The following is a 13,294-nucleotide window of genomic DNA, read 5'->3' on the forward strand; positions in this document are numbered from 1 at the left end:
TTCATTATCCATGTAATTCCCAAAGATAGGTATCTAAAAGTTTGCTGAAGTGTAAACAAAGCAGTCTCTGGATCAGAGTGAGCATGGCTCTGCCCTGTGCCTTTCATGTTATTTCCCTAATTTCTGTCACCACTTAGAGGAGACTGAAATGCCCCTTGGATGTGTAAGTCACCCCTTGGTGGTACTGAAACCAGTCCATCAATGGCTGCTGGGTGAAGGCGCTCGCTGTTGGCCGGAGCCGCTCTGTTTGTGTCTCTGCTGTAATGGTTATGAACTTGGCTTTTGGGCCTGTGTCCTGAGCTCAACCTCTGCAGAAACTTCCGTTAGCGATACAGCCTTGCCATCATGCTTAAACTATTCCTTCTTTTCTATAACGTCTTTCTATAAATACTTCAAAAGCATTTTAATGCATTATTCTTAACCTACAGTGACCTTCCTGGAACAAAAGGTTTGATTAAGAGTTGTTTATGCGGAAATATTCACAAACCAAAATTGGAGGATGCGTGCATAGGAGAAGCTCTTGAAGGACAATGAGCATACTTGCTGTCTTGTACTGGGGCTCTAGCATTTTTAAAGGTACTGCCTGTTGTATAGCTGCAGGTCAGCTCTTCTTATATTCAAATATGAAAAATAATAATTTTGATGTTATTTGACAAGCCTTTTTGCAGCCAAGTGAGATAATCCTTGTATATAGCATTTTGATGTATCCCACAAAGTTTGGTTCAGTCCTTGTGATATTTATTCTGTTTCAGATATAGCAGTTTTCCAAAATAAGAGCTAATTTAACTTCCTGTTACTATGGCCTTCAATCCCTCTAACAATTAATATAGAAAAAGCAACATGTAATTTGCTTCTGCAGATAACCCACACCATTTTATTTTTAAAAGGCTAGTAATACTTGATGGTTCACCACTTAGGAACGTATCTTAAATGTTCAGAGTCCATGGTATTTCCCCAGAGTGATTTATAATGCAGCAAGAAATGGAAAGCTTAAGAAAAGGGAGGAGGGTTTGGATGGGAACACTTAAAATTTCTTGGCAGAAGCTTACTGCTAGGGAAGCTTTGGTGTTTTGTTTTTTTGTTTGTTTGGTTTGGTTTGGTTTGGTTTTTTCCCCTTTCCTTTTGGGAATGAGAGATTTCAAGGAGGAAATGGCTGATCTGAGTTCCTGAGAGTGCTTTCTGAAGGCAAGTTTAGAGACCAACCGCATTTACATCACAGACCACATCCCTGTGAAAAACGTAGCATGCACTCTTAACCTGCTGGACTCGGTTGGTGATCTTGGGAGCAGAGCCACAGCTGTTGAACAAAGGCGGCTGGCACCGCAGCCTGACCACTGCTCCCTCATCCGCACTGCAGAAAGCTCGTAGCTGAGCCGTAATAAATTGCTTTTTTCCACTGGAGAGAATGGAGTCACGTAGGTGCAACGATAAACCTACCTTCTTCTTTCTGAAAGCAAAGATTAAAGGCCTACGTAAACCTTAAAGTATTCTGGCATTGCATGAACAAAGTGCTGTTTTGTTCTTATCGGATGAATATCAGGTTTCTGAAGTGATATTTTAAATTTTAGCAAATGGTAGATGCTGAGGTGGCATCATAGTTGTTACACTTTCCAAAAATACCAAATTTCCAGCATAATGGGTGTTACTTTCTTTTGAGGAGAGTTTCCAAAAACTTGTTTAATGCTGTGGCACATAGAGCTTCGCTGAGACTCCGCAGGATTAAGACCACACACTGCACTGTGCCTGCAGGGCGACCTGCACAAAGCAAGGGGCGGCTTTTGGGGATCCCAAAAAGAGTCAGAGGCATCGGAGATTTAAGAGTTTGCTTACTTTTTTGTATTCTGTGTCATTCCTTCAACTTCCCTTCTTTGTGGGCCCTAGATTACTTCTTGTGTACAAATGTAATTAGATTGGACATCAATGGTAACATTTTCAGTGATGGCCTGTAAATTTATTACAGATGCTTGATATCTATGGCAATGGATTTAGCTGTTGTAGCCCTTGTTGTAACTATTGTGTGCCTTATGTGCCATTTTGCACAAGATGCATGCATAGAAAATTAGGAAAATCAAAAGCATGGCCGATATGGCTGACTTTGAACCCCAAATAAATTTGGCATTGTTCTTTTGGGACTTTCTACGTGACGATCTTTGACACTCAGCTTTTTCTAGGAGAGGCAATGGAAAACAAATGCAGAAAGTGAGAACTTGGACTTGAAGTGGGGTTTCAGGAATGAGGCAGCCAGCAGCTACTTGGAAGAACAGTGCTGAAAGGCAGAAGTCTGTTGGGAGCTGTCTGCACCCACAGGCCACTGAGCACTGGGAACTGACTGAGGACAGAAATGTGTGCAGGCTAATTCTCAAGTCCTTTTCTCTGATGGCTTGTTAAATCCCTTACTGCCCCTTTCCTTCCCCCTCCTGTGCATTTGTTTTAGGAGGAACCTTGAGCCCCAGGCTTGGTCGGAACTTCTGTGGGCAGCGGTGGGGTTTAACTCGGGTAGCTTGGGGAAGAGCTGCGTCACTGCTGGCCGGGGGTACACTGAAACCAGAAAAGAGGAAAACACCCACACAGAGCTGTATCTTCAGTGTGAACAATTGGAAGCATCTTGCTATTACAGAGCAAAGAACTTTAAAGTAAGATAAAGTGTTAGTCAAATAACTTTTAGAAATGGTACGTGCAGAAACAAATTTTCAGAGCAAGTTTTTAAAGAAGATGTGATAGTCACCAGAAAATGGCAACTGTATGTGAAGACAACTTTGGTCTGTTCTATGTTTGTTGTTTCATGACTAACAGACAGCTGAACCTTTTGAATTTCCTGGATTTTTTTTTTTTTTTTTTAGCCCATACATTATTATTTGGGAACATGTTCTCATTTCAGGACTTCTTGAAAGTGGTTTTCTAACTAATAAAATTCTGTAACCAGGGTATCTCCATAAAGCACTTCCCAAAAGGAAGCTATTTCATGTAAGAGAATTCAGGAATTCTAAATAGCTTCAATGCAAGGCAATTTTTGTGAGACATCCATCTTTGTTTGGACCGAGCTGAATCTTTCATTGGAACTGGACAAAATCCCTGAGGAAAAATGCACATAAAATGAATTGAGCTCTACATATTTGAAAGCAAGTATTCAGTCCTGCTGTGACTGCTGAGCACAGAAGTGGAACAGACAAGTTTTGGAACAGGCAAAATTGTGTGACCTTTTCTGTCAATATTAATTGCTAAATCCATATGGATCATCCCAAGCATGAATTTGATGAAATAAGAAATATTATGCACAACTAGCTTTTTAAAAATGTGATGCATGTAAGAAACAAGTAGATGAATCCTTTTTATTGTCTTCACATTGTGCTCTTTTATGAAGGTCTTCAAGCAATGATGCAAGTTTCTTTCTATAAAGTTTGGTTTTGCTCGTGTACAGCTTCTTGTTCAAGGCTGCATGGCAGAGAGAGTGGTCCAGATGCTTTAAACAGTTGTCACTTGGCTTTGATGTTTTAAAGGGAGGAGTGTCCTGGAAGCCCAGTCTTAATTGATGTTACCAAACAAGTAAAAGGCAGCGATGAATAATGTATAGTCCTGCTTTTGTCTTTGGAAGGCACATCAATAAGGCAAACCATACGAAAACATTGCCTGTTTTGATTAAGCTGGGAAGTTACCTTAGAGACTGTGACATGCATATTTCAATCCATACCAGGATCCCAAATGGACAAACCCCAGAATTCTGCATCTGTAAATAAAATTCAAGCATATATTATATATTAAAAAAAGAAAAAAATCACGGTATTATAGGCATGACATCAGCAGATGAATTTAAGTCATTAATTCCAGAGAAGATGTATATAGTTTGTGTTGACAATGATGCACTAAAGCATAGCACAGAGAAATGAAAGAAGCCTTTACTTTTCTTCCTACTTTGCTCACTGACTTTTTTCTCGGGTCTTGGTGTAGTGCTTACGGCTCCCAGGCAGCTTTTGTCTCCTGTCAGCTAGTAACATTGTGCTTAGCCTCCCCAGTCCAGATCTCCCCGCTTTCCCAGCAGGACGAGGGGGAGCACAGCCTGCCTTCCCCCTGCCTGCAGCCCTGGGAGCTTCTGCAAAGGAAACTAGGAGGTGCAGGGGATGGGGACGGGTCTCAGGTACACGCTCCATGGCTAGGGGCATGGTTGTACCAAGCAGCATGTGTGGGGGCTGTCCTGAGTTCCTGGGAAGGATGCCAGGTTCTTGCTACCCCTCTCTCCTTGTTGCTGCTCAAGCTGGAAGCTGCTTTGGAAGGATAAAGTCAGTCTGCTGCTCATGGTGGCAGTGGCCCCGATCTGTACATCTCTGCTTTGGTATTGTTTCGACTCTAAAGGGAAACATCTTCCCATGCTAATGAATTATGATCTTTGAAGAACTTTTTCTGATAAATATTGAAAGGACAAGAAGGAGATGCAAAACAACAAGTATCAGCACTTTGGGAGATGGTTATAAGTGGGTCAGGTTACCCTCTGCTCCTAAGTTGTCTTGACTCTAGGTTTCTTTGGGCTTGGGGGTTTTGACTGTGGTTGAAAAGGACTAAAAACAAGCACAAGGTCTTGATCTCTCCTCCCAGAGAAGGGAGTAGAAGCATAACCAAAGTATAGTTACTCACTAGCACGGTGGGTTTAGAGAACAGGTTGAATTGAACACTTCCCAGAAAGTCTGGTCTGGGTGGCTGTTCCTACTCCCGAAGAGAATGATTTTGGAAAGCTGTGTGTAACTTTTTACTCAGTTTACGCAATTAACTTAATTAGTTTAGAAATAGCTGTGACATCACAATGGCAAGGGCATATTCTTATGCCCGAGGGGTCAGTGTTTATCTCAAAACTGTGAGTACTTAGGGGGGAAAAAAGTATATCCATTTCATCTTACGGGCAGACTGACAGCAGAAAGGACTTGGCAACAGGGGAGAAGGCCAAATATCTGTGGATAGGGGACACCATTTAGCAGTATTTACCCTGGCAAAATTCCCTCTGGCTTTGCTGACAATGCTGATGGAGTGAAAAAGGCTGAGTCGACACAAAGCAGCAGGAATTTAGTGGGAAGCATTCTTTTGGGCTGTGTGTAATTCTGAATGTGTTTTTAATATTTTGGGGTTTTGTACTCTGGATTAAGTACTGAGTTAAAGAATTTGTTTTGATAACTTAGCATTTCATCTGTTGCACCATCATTGTACAGATTTTAGAACAAAAAAAAGCAAAATATACCACTATTCCTGATGTACCCGTAGGCATAAAGGTATTTTACTGTTAAACCCAAGTTTCCTAAATGACAGTTTGCTATGAGAACAGGAGCACAGAAGAAAGGGAAGGAGACAGCTGATAAGAGGAAAAAATAAGACAGAGTTAAATGGTTTCTTAGGTCAGGAAATTTGGTTGAAAAAACAGTCATGGTGGAATTTATTATTATATATGTATATATGTTTAAACATGCAACAGGTGTAAATGAGATTGATATTTTTCTCACTTTTTTGTTGTTTTTTTTTTTAAAATCACATGAAGAAAAAAGATGAAAATTAGTGTTCAGAATTTGAGGCTGGTAGTAAAGGGACCTATGTCCAGAACATAATGGGAATTAAGCATAACAACACATAATGCGAATTAAGCAGCAAAGTGATATTCCACTAATCAAACACACACCCCCACTCTTCCCATTTAGTTGTAAGTTTGAAATTTTAGATCAAGTTGTGATTTTGAAATAAATTCTATACCAAACTGTAAATAAATATCAAAGAAAAAGATTACCAGAAAACAACAACAATAAAAGGCCATCCCTTTGTTTGGGATGGAAATAGCTTTTTTGTCTTCACTGAGCTCTGCTCCTTGCTTGACACTGTGATGAATGAAATCCTGCACTCAGGTATCCAAGCATTGGCTTACACAAACAGACTTATTCTTGAAAACCTTAACCTTCACATTTGCTAATTCCCAGATAAGAAAATGTATGCTCTTGTAGCTAAAACCATGTTGAAATTAGTTGATATTTTTGTACTGAGAAATTACTCTATAGAATGCTAGATTTTTTTTTTCTGTGCTGTTAATCAAAGCACTTTCCTTAGCATAAGTAGCTTAATTCCAGCACATAAAAATAAATAAACAATATATGTAGGAAGGAGAGGGTTTTTCAGATGTTTCTCTGGTGTTCATCTCTGCTTATGTTCTTGGAAATGTGCATGTATGTATGTCATACATATAAATATATATTGTATATATGCACACACACACAGAGTGGTAAGCTGAGTGCCTCAAACTACTTCTTAAATCTCTTTTGGAAGCTGTGAAAACACCAGCATAGAAATTATTTTAAGAATTCTAGTAGATACTCTATTTCTTTCCTTCTATTTTTGTATTCATTAGAGGGATGATGGCATGCTCCTTCCCACAGAAGTGAGAGGTGTGCAAGTACATAAAGAGGTGTGTGAATTGCTCACTTTGCTTTGTTGTTCCCAGATGCAACGCTTTTCTTAATTGCCAGCCTTACAAACTGACTTTGGGATCTGAAAATCTAGATAAATCTTTGTTCATTATAGCTTCTCTGCAGGCCAAATGATGCTCACCTGTGCAACTGCATCAGCCAGATGGCAGCGAGGGGTGGAGGGAGCAGGAAAAGGCCGTTTGCGGATGAAGCGTATTTGGTGATGAATCAGTAAGAAGCAATAAAGGCAGACCCTTTGTGCTGGTTTATAGTTGCTTCCAGAGTGCAGCCACGCTGCTCGGTAGGTCAGCAGTACTTGTTTTTCTCCTCATCTTGTTTGACATCAGTTATGCCCTGTGCAGATGGTGATCATAAAACCATGGGTGGATAACAAAGCACGGGGACAGAAGGACAGGACCAAATGTGAAGCTGGGAGATGTGTGTGGAGGAGATGACCCAAACAGAAGTCAGTGTTCACGTTTTGCTGTCCTTCTGTTTGTGTCTCAATTCTCTTGAACAGCAAGCCAGCACCACCAGGGGAAGAGTCCTTATGTGTAGTTTGAGAGGTCCAAAGAAACTGCATGAGCTGGACCTGGTGACCTGGAGGACGACGGGGAAGGGGCCATGGCTGGTATGCTGCTCACCCATCCTTTACCCTCAGCAAATTTTGTGCTGGTTCTTCAAAGGCTCAGGGTGTGGTAACACAACCTAGAGCAATTGTAGGAATGCATAATATGCAAATCGGCTCTTCACACTCTTATTTCTCACAAAGTGACCGTTTTTAATACTGGCGTTGTAGGCAGTGGCACAGCAGTGTGAAATTTCAGGCAGAGCTTTCCCAGGGTTGGAACATGGTAACAGGACCTTGTGAGGAGAAGAGCTGAACAATGGTGAGTAAAGGTAGCCCTGTGTGCTCTACCTGGTCTGTGAGTGTGTTTGTCTTCAGAATGAATGCTTTAGAACTGTCTTCAGAGAGCATGAGCTGTGTTTGCATGCAAGGAACAATGACAAATCCTAAATTTGGTATGAAAATCATTCAGATTGTCTCTAGTACCCATTTTGTGCTGAAGAAGATTATCGTATTTAAGGAAAAAATCCATTTCAAGAAATGGAAATATAAATAGTATTGAAATAACAGGATCAAACTGATATATTGAGCCTAATTTGCAACTTCATTACTCCAGATTTATTTCAATATAATTCTATTAATATCAAAACTAGAGTAACAAAGTGACAAATCAGGTCTGTTGTTCGCGGATCTCCCCTAGAGATCATTAGTGTGTATACAATTGCATTAAAATTTAAACGATACGCTGCTGCCAGTTTTTCACTTGGTTTGAGGAAATCTGCATACGTTGGAGCCTCCAGGTAATTGAAATTGAAGCAGTTGAGAAGATGTCATGTAACAACGGTACAAGGAGTGTAGTCAAATTTCATTGTCTCTAAACAGCTCAGCACAGTTTGTGTAAATTTAAGCAGGATAGTCGTCAATTCTGTCACCCAGTTAATTATGGCAAAACTATGAAGAAAGTGGCAGTGTGATACATAAGATATCTTGAATTCCATTTAATTGCTAGCTAGAGTAAATAACTTTATTTTTCAGTATAATACTAAAAACCCGTACAAAAAAACTACAGTTATAGGTTCCTGCTGAGAACAGTTGAGCTGCAAGCAATGGAAATCTTGAATGAACACGCATTGTTTTATTGTGGTAGCATTTAGAAATTCTCATGAGGCTCCAGCATGGAGGGCACAGTGCAGGAAAAGATGACAGGGTGTCCCACACAACGAGTAGGTCGTATAAAATACTACAGGTAGATGGAGTAGGCCAGTGGGAGACGGGGAAAAAGGGCAACTGGATGGACATTGGAATGGGCTGCCCAGGGAAGTGGTTGAGTCACCATCCCTGGAGGTCTTTAAAAGACATTTAGATGTAGAGCTCAGTGATATGGTTTAGTGGAAGACTTGTTAGTGTTAGGTCAGAGGTTGGACTAGATGATCTTGGAGGTCTCTTCCAACCTAGATGATTCTGTGATTGGCTTAACCCAAAGTACAGAATCTGCTTAAGAAAAACTATGAAAACTTAACAGTGTTGAATATTAGAATATTCTAATCAGTGTGATCAGGTTTCTCATCAAGAAATCTTGTCTTCTGCTGTAATACTGTTAGGGCAGGAATGTGCCAGTGAATTGAGGGATAGGCAAAGATTTGCCCAAAAACTGTCAATTTTTTTCCAAGAGCATTAAAACTTGTTCACAACCCTAAAAGTTGCTGTAGGTGGGTACTTGTGCAGGGGTATGTTATATGCTCATTTATGAATAACTTTTCATGAAGAGATAAAAATGCAAGAAATTTTCAGAATATTTCAGTCATCACGTTGTGTATTATTTGTACTGTGTGAATTCCTGTTGCAGGAGTTGTCTGTAGTGGTTCATCCTTGAAACCTGAACTTTCCTTCAACTTTCTCAGTTATTACTTTGCCTATAAATCTGTCCATAACCCCCTGAACAACATTGTCTTTGAACTCCAGTGCATCTACTCGGTGAAATTCTCATCCAAGCTTTAATCTTCTCGCACCTCGATATGTTTTAAGTTCCGTCTTTATGGCCTGGCATACACAAGCTGAATTTAATGGTGATAAATGTGCTTCTTGAGAGTAAGAGCTATAAAGTGTGCATTAGAGATTAATCCAAGCCAAATCCTCATTCCCAACATGCTAAACTCGTGTAAGCTTGAACTGGGAGGAGCTGAGGAGCCCATGCTTGTAGCTTAGGCTCATCTCTAGTATCAAGTACTTCTTTTTGTTGTAGTTGTTGGTTTTAAAACAGCATGTATTTATGTTAGGTGTCTTTTCTACTAGAAAATATTTAGATCACTGGAGTTAACTGTCTCAATTTACCTTCATATTGTGTTTGAGAGCCAAGTGAAGAGTTGTTTTATGGAAGTATTTGAGGGCAAGAGAAGAACAAACAAATCAAGATCAGAAAGCAAAATCTTTTCCATCCTTACTATTTATGTTTTCCTGATACCCACAGGGAATGAAATCATAGATGCGCTTCCTCTTTCAGAAGAGAAGTGGCCATAGTGTTCTCTCTCTTTCTCTTTTTCTCAGAGCATGCAAATCTATCGAGCTGTAACAAAAACAGCTTATTACAGGGTTTTGCTCCATTCGTTTGCTGGTAAAATTCATTATTATCTGGATCTATTTTGCAGCTTCTGAATAACAGTGCAGTGCTAATAATCTGTAAGTTGGATGAATAGTGTGTTAAAATGTTTTCAAATACAAATCAGAGCTGTGATTTTTATTACTGTAAATGGAATTATTATAATGCACATGTGCATTTAAATTAGCTTCCCTAATTCAGAAAATGAAGGTTTTCAGGAGAGTTTCCACTTTGTTGTCACAGTGCATCTGTTTGTAGATTTGGTCCAGGTTTGGGCCTGGGGCCAGACTTGGTATTGCCCCATGCTGTAAATGTGCTTCATCTAGAGCTTTTTAAGGTGGATCGTAGGCCCACCTGGAGGCAAAGAACTGTGCTTAACTGCTGTTCAGACAGACACCGAAGTCATGATGATGAGCTAAAAAGGCCCTTGAGGCATGGCTGAACACTTGTTTTTGAAGCAGTGTAATAATACTAAAAATTCAGATGAAGATCCAGCAGCTCCACGGACATGTCTGCTCCAGAAGAGTTTATGATAACCAGTGCACTCACACAAACCAATGCTGCTAGTCGTCAGGCGTGTCTCATCGGGTTGTGAGAGAGATGGCAGCAGCCCAGTTATGTTGGAGCTACTGTGACCTGCCCTGACAACTAGTGCTGGTAATCCACAGACTGTCTCGCACCTCTCTCCTTACATCTGTAAGGTGTTTGTGTTGGTGTAGAGTATTTTGATTTGTCGTAGACCTGTCAGCATTGTTGTGTTGGAGCAGTCATTTTTACGTCTACGAAGTGGGTAGCAAGCCTTTTGGGTGAAGTCCCACAGCAAATCACTTCATCTCAGTTTGCTGTCCTGTCTTTAACTCCCACTGCTCCCAGTTCAGGCTGGGAAGGAGATCAGTCCCTGGGCCAATGCATTTGTTTTTCTTTGTTTTAGGGGGAGGGAAAGGGAGGACAAAAGAGCACCAGCTCTGATTACAGAGTTCCCTGGGGTGATGGACAGGTGTGCTCCTGGGCCCTCTCAGCTCTGCAGGGCTCACCTCAGGAGCAGCAATTTAAAGTCCTGCTGCAAACTTCCTGTGGAATCTCTGGACAAGACATTAACCCACTGTTTATCACTGTCCTTTCATTAGTAAAATCAAGTGTTGACAGACTGCTTTCTACTTGCAGGAACCAACACTAAGTTAGTACTTGTAGAGTACACTGAGCTTCCTAAAAGAGGGATGCTGCAGAGCGTAGATGTGACTCTCAGCATACAGCCCTCCTACAACAGGCAAATTACTTTTCTAGGGAAAGCACTCCTGTAAACCATGTGCTTCAGGTATATGTTTAAGACTACTAAATTGAAATCACGATGGATAATTTTTAAGCTTGGATTTAGGCATGTGCTATGGTGCTTTCTGAGGCAGGACCCATAGTCTCATCTTCCTCAAAGCAGATTACAAATAGTGAAATGTGAAAAAGAAATTGCAAGGAGGTTCACACTTGTGCTCAAATGACACATTCTTTATCAAACCTCGAAAAGCAGCCACTAGTTTGGGGGAATTTTGTTTGGTTCATTTTCATTCTGTTCTGCTTTTCAACTCTTCTCCTCTCAAGAAAGCACAGCTGGAGATGATTAACTGAAAACAAATGATACTGCAGAATATCTGCTTGTTCACTGCTGCTCTTTCAGCTTAATTCTGCTAACTGATGCCTGATTGAAGCTTTAAACAGTGCACGACTGTGTTTTTTTACGCTTTGATGCAAAAGGTATCTGTAAACCAATTCCCCCACCCAACATAAGACAAGGGGGGCAGAAGCGTAACCCTGAGTCATTTCTCTCTTCAGACTTCTTTACCTTCCTTTCCCCCTTCAATATACTTAATTTCAAGTACCAGATTTTTGGAGGTTAGCTCAGATACAGGGGTTGTTGATGTTATTTTTGTATATTTACTTCTTTTTGCCCAGTCTGCTAAAAGCAAGGTGCTGATGTGGTGCTACATAAGGCTTTATTTGTCCTAGAAGACAACTGCTGGAGATGCTGCTTATCAGCCTTGACTGAAAACAAAATCTCACCATCTGCTGCCCGTTACGCTGTTGAAGAAGGAGCGCGATAGCTTGCAGCTGTATGTGAAAGCGCTGCGGGGGGTGAGGTGATGGCGGTGGGGCTGCAGGAGGGCGTGCATTCGCTCTGTCCCCAGCCATCTGCTGGACCCCCTGCTCTTGGGCAGGCCCTTGTGGGAACATGGGAGAGATGACAACGCTCTTTGGTGTTCCCTTTCCACCAGCAGAACTCCTGGGAGGGGTTGTTCTCCTGGCCCACCTGAGCCGTAACTAAAATGCGATGTTCTGAGGCATTCCATGTGTACAGCTTGCTGGGTTAGGCTGCAGAGTTTATAGGCATCTGTGGGAAAAACAGATAAGTGATTTCTTCAATCCTGTTATGCTTTGACTGAATTTTCATTGCTGTTAGGAGATTTATTAGTATTTTTTATGACCGGTCATAGCCTGTGTTCTTTAAAATATTATTTGCAATTTCCTTTCTCTAGAATGTGCCATTTAAGGAACATAAGTCAAATTTTCCATCAGTTGCATCAGGGAAGTCATAAATATGTCAAAGGGGGTGTATTTATGTATCGTATTATGTGGGAGAAAGAATTTGGCCTGTACTGTGTAAAATTAAAACAATAATTAAGCTCTGGCAGGAAGGTTGGAAGGCAAACTGCTGGCTTATATATATATTTGTATGTTTATTGTACGTGATAATTAAAGAGTAGTTATAAATTCTCATATACTCTAATTCACCCTAATGAAAATACTTAGGTACATTACCCCTTGGCAGGTGTTTTCATATCTGGAGGAAGAGGGAAAATTCAAGAAAAAGATTAAAAAGGGGTGCTTTGGTCTAAAGTATGGTGGGAACGCTGGTGCCCTGATGGGGCAGGGGGTCGTCCATCAGAACGGGCAGGCATCAGACAGCAGTGAAGTATGCAAAGTGTGTGATGAGAAGTGAGCGGGGAAAAGAACTTCATGGCTGGGACCGGAGTGGTGCTGAATTCCTGGTGGAGAGGAGAGGGCAGGAGTGGGAGTCCAGCAGTGTCCACCAAGTATGTAGCATTTATAGAAAACATTATGCCTAAATTAAGATATGAACGGAGGCATCATGTATTTCCTCAGTTTCCAAGATTCTTCTATGCATCAGGCTTTTGCACAGAGGCTATTTTCTTTCTCTGTCCTTGAGGCAGTGTGTCTGCACCCGATTCCTCTTGCAAAGTGACGTGTATTTGGGAACAAGAAAGATGATGCAGCGGTTGCCTCATTACTGAGAACTGTTCACTCGTGGCACTACTGTTAACACTGCAAAGTTAGGTCTAGGGAGATGCCATCTGCTCATTTTGTGATGTGTGATTGCATCTGTCTTGTGATACTGCGCTTTTTCTTTTTTCTTAGCCTTTTAAAGCTGCCTATCAGAGTTGGAAACTAATGTGAATTGCTGAGTGTAAGTGCTTTTTATTAATATTTTAAGACCAAAAATATCAAAATATAAGTAATTTGTGTCATTGGTGGACACCAAAATAAGCTTTAAATAAATTCTTTGTAATTCTTTCTAATTTTTTGTGGCAATGATTCTCACCAAACCTTACTTCATTTTTCAACCAGCTTTAATTTTGCTTTTCTTAAGCCTATTTTTATTTTATAAAATAAGATAAAAATGTTCTTCACAGA

At 40.7% G+C, this 13,294-nt stretch overlaps 1 protein-coding gene across 6 annotated transcripts in view; it reads left to right on the forward strand.

Moving 5' to 3' along the window:
• Nucleotides 1-13,294, forward strand: part of SPSB4 (splA/ryanodine receptor domain and SOCS box containing 4) — a 93,560-nt gene that overhangs the window by 74,250 nt on the left and 6,016 nt on the right. Inside the window, exon 3 of one of the 6 annotated variants that reach the window (XM_040568116.1) lies at nucleotides 429-469. The exons of 4 other annotated variants lie outside the window; for them this stretch is intronic. In XM_040568116.1, the coding sequence (XP_040424050.1) occupies nucleotides 429-454 (26 nt within the window). In that variant the 3' untranslated portion in view covers nucleotides 455-469. Of the gene's footprint in view, nucleotides 1-428; nucleotides 470-13,018; nucleotides 13,068-13,294 lie in introns of those variants that run through there. One more of the 6 variants, XM_040568117.1, reaches the window with a different exon arrangement.

Source organism: Cygnus olor, chromosome 9 (genome assembly GCF_009769625.2).
Source record: "Cygnus olor isolate bCygOlo1 chromosome 9, bCygOlo1.pri.v2, whole genome shotgun sequence".
NCBI lineage: Eukaryota > Metazoa > Chordata > Aves > Anseriformes > Anatidae > Cygnus > Cygnus olor.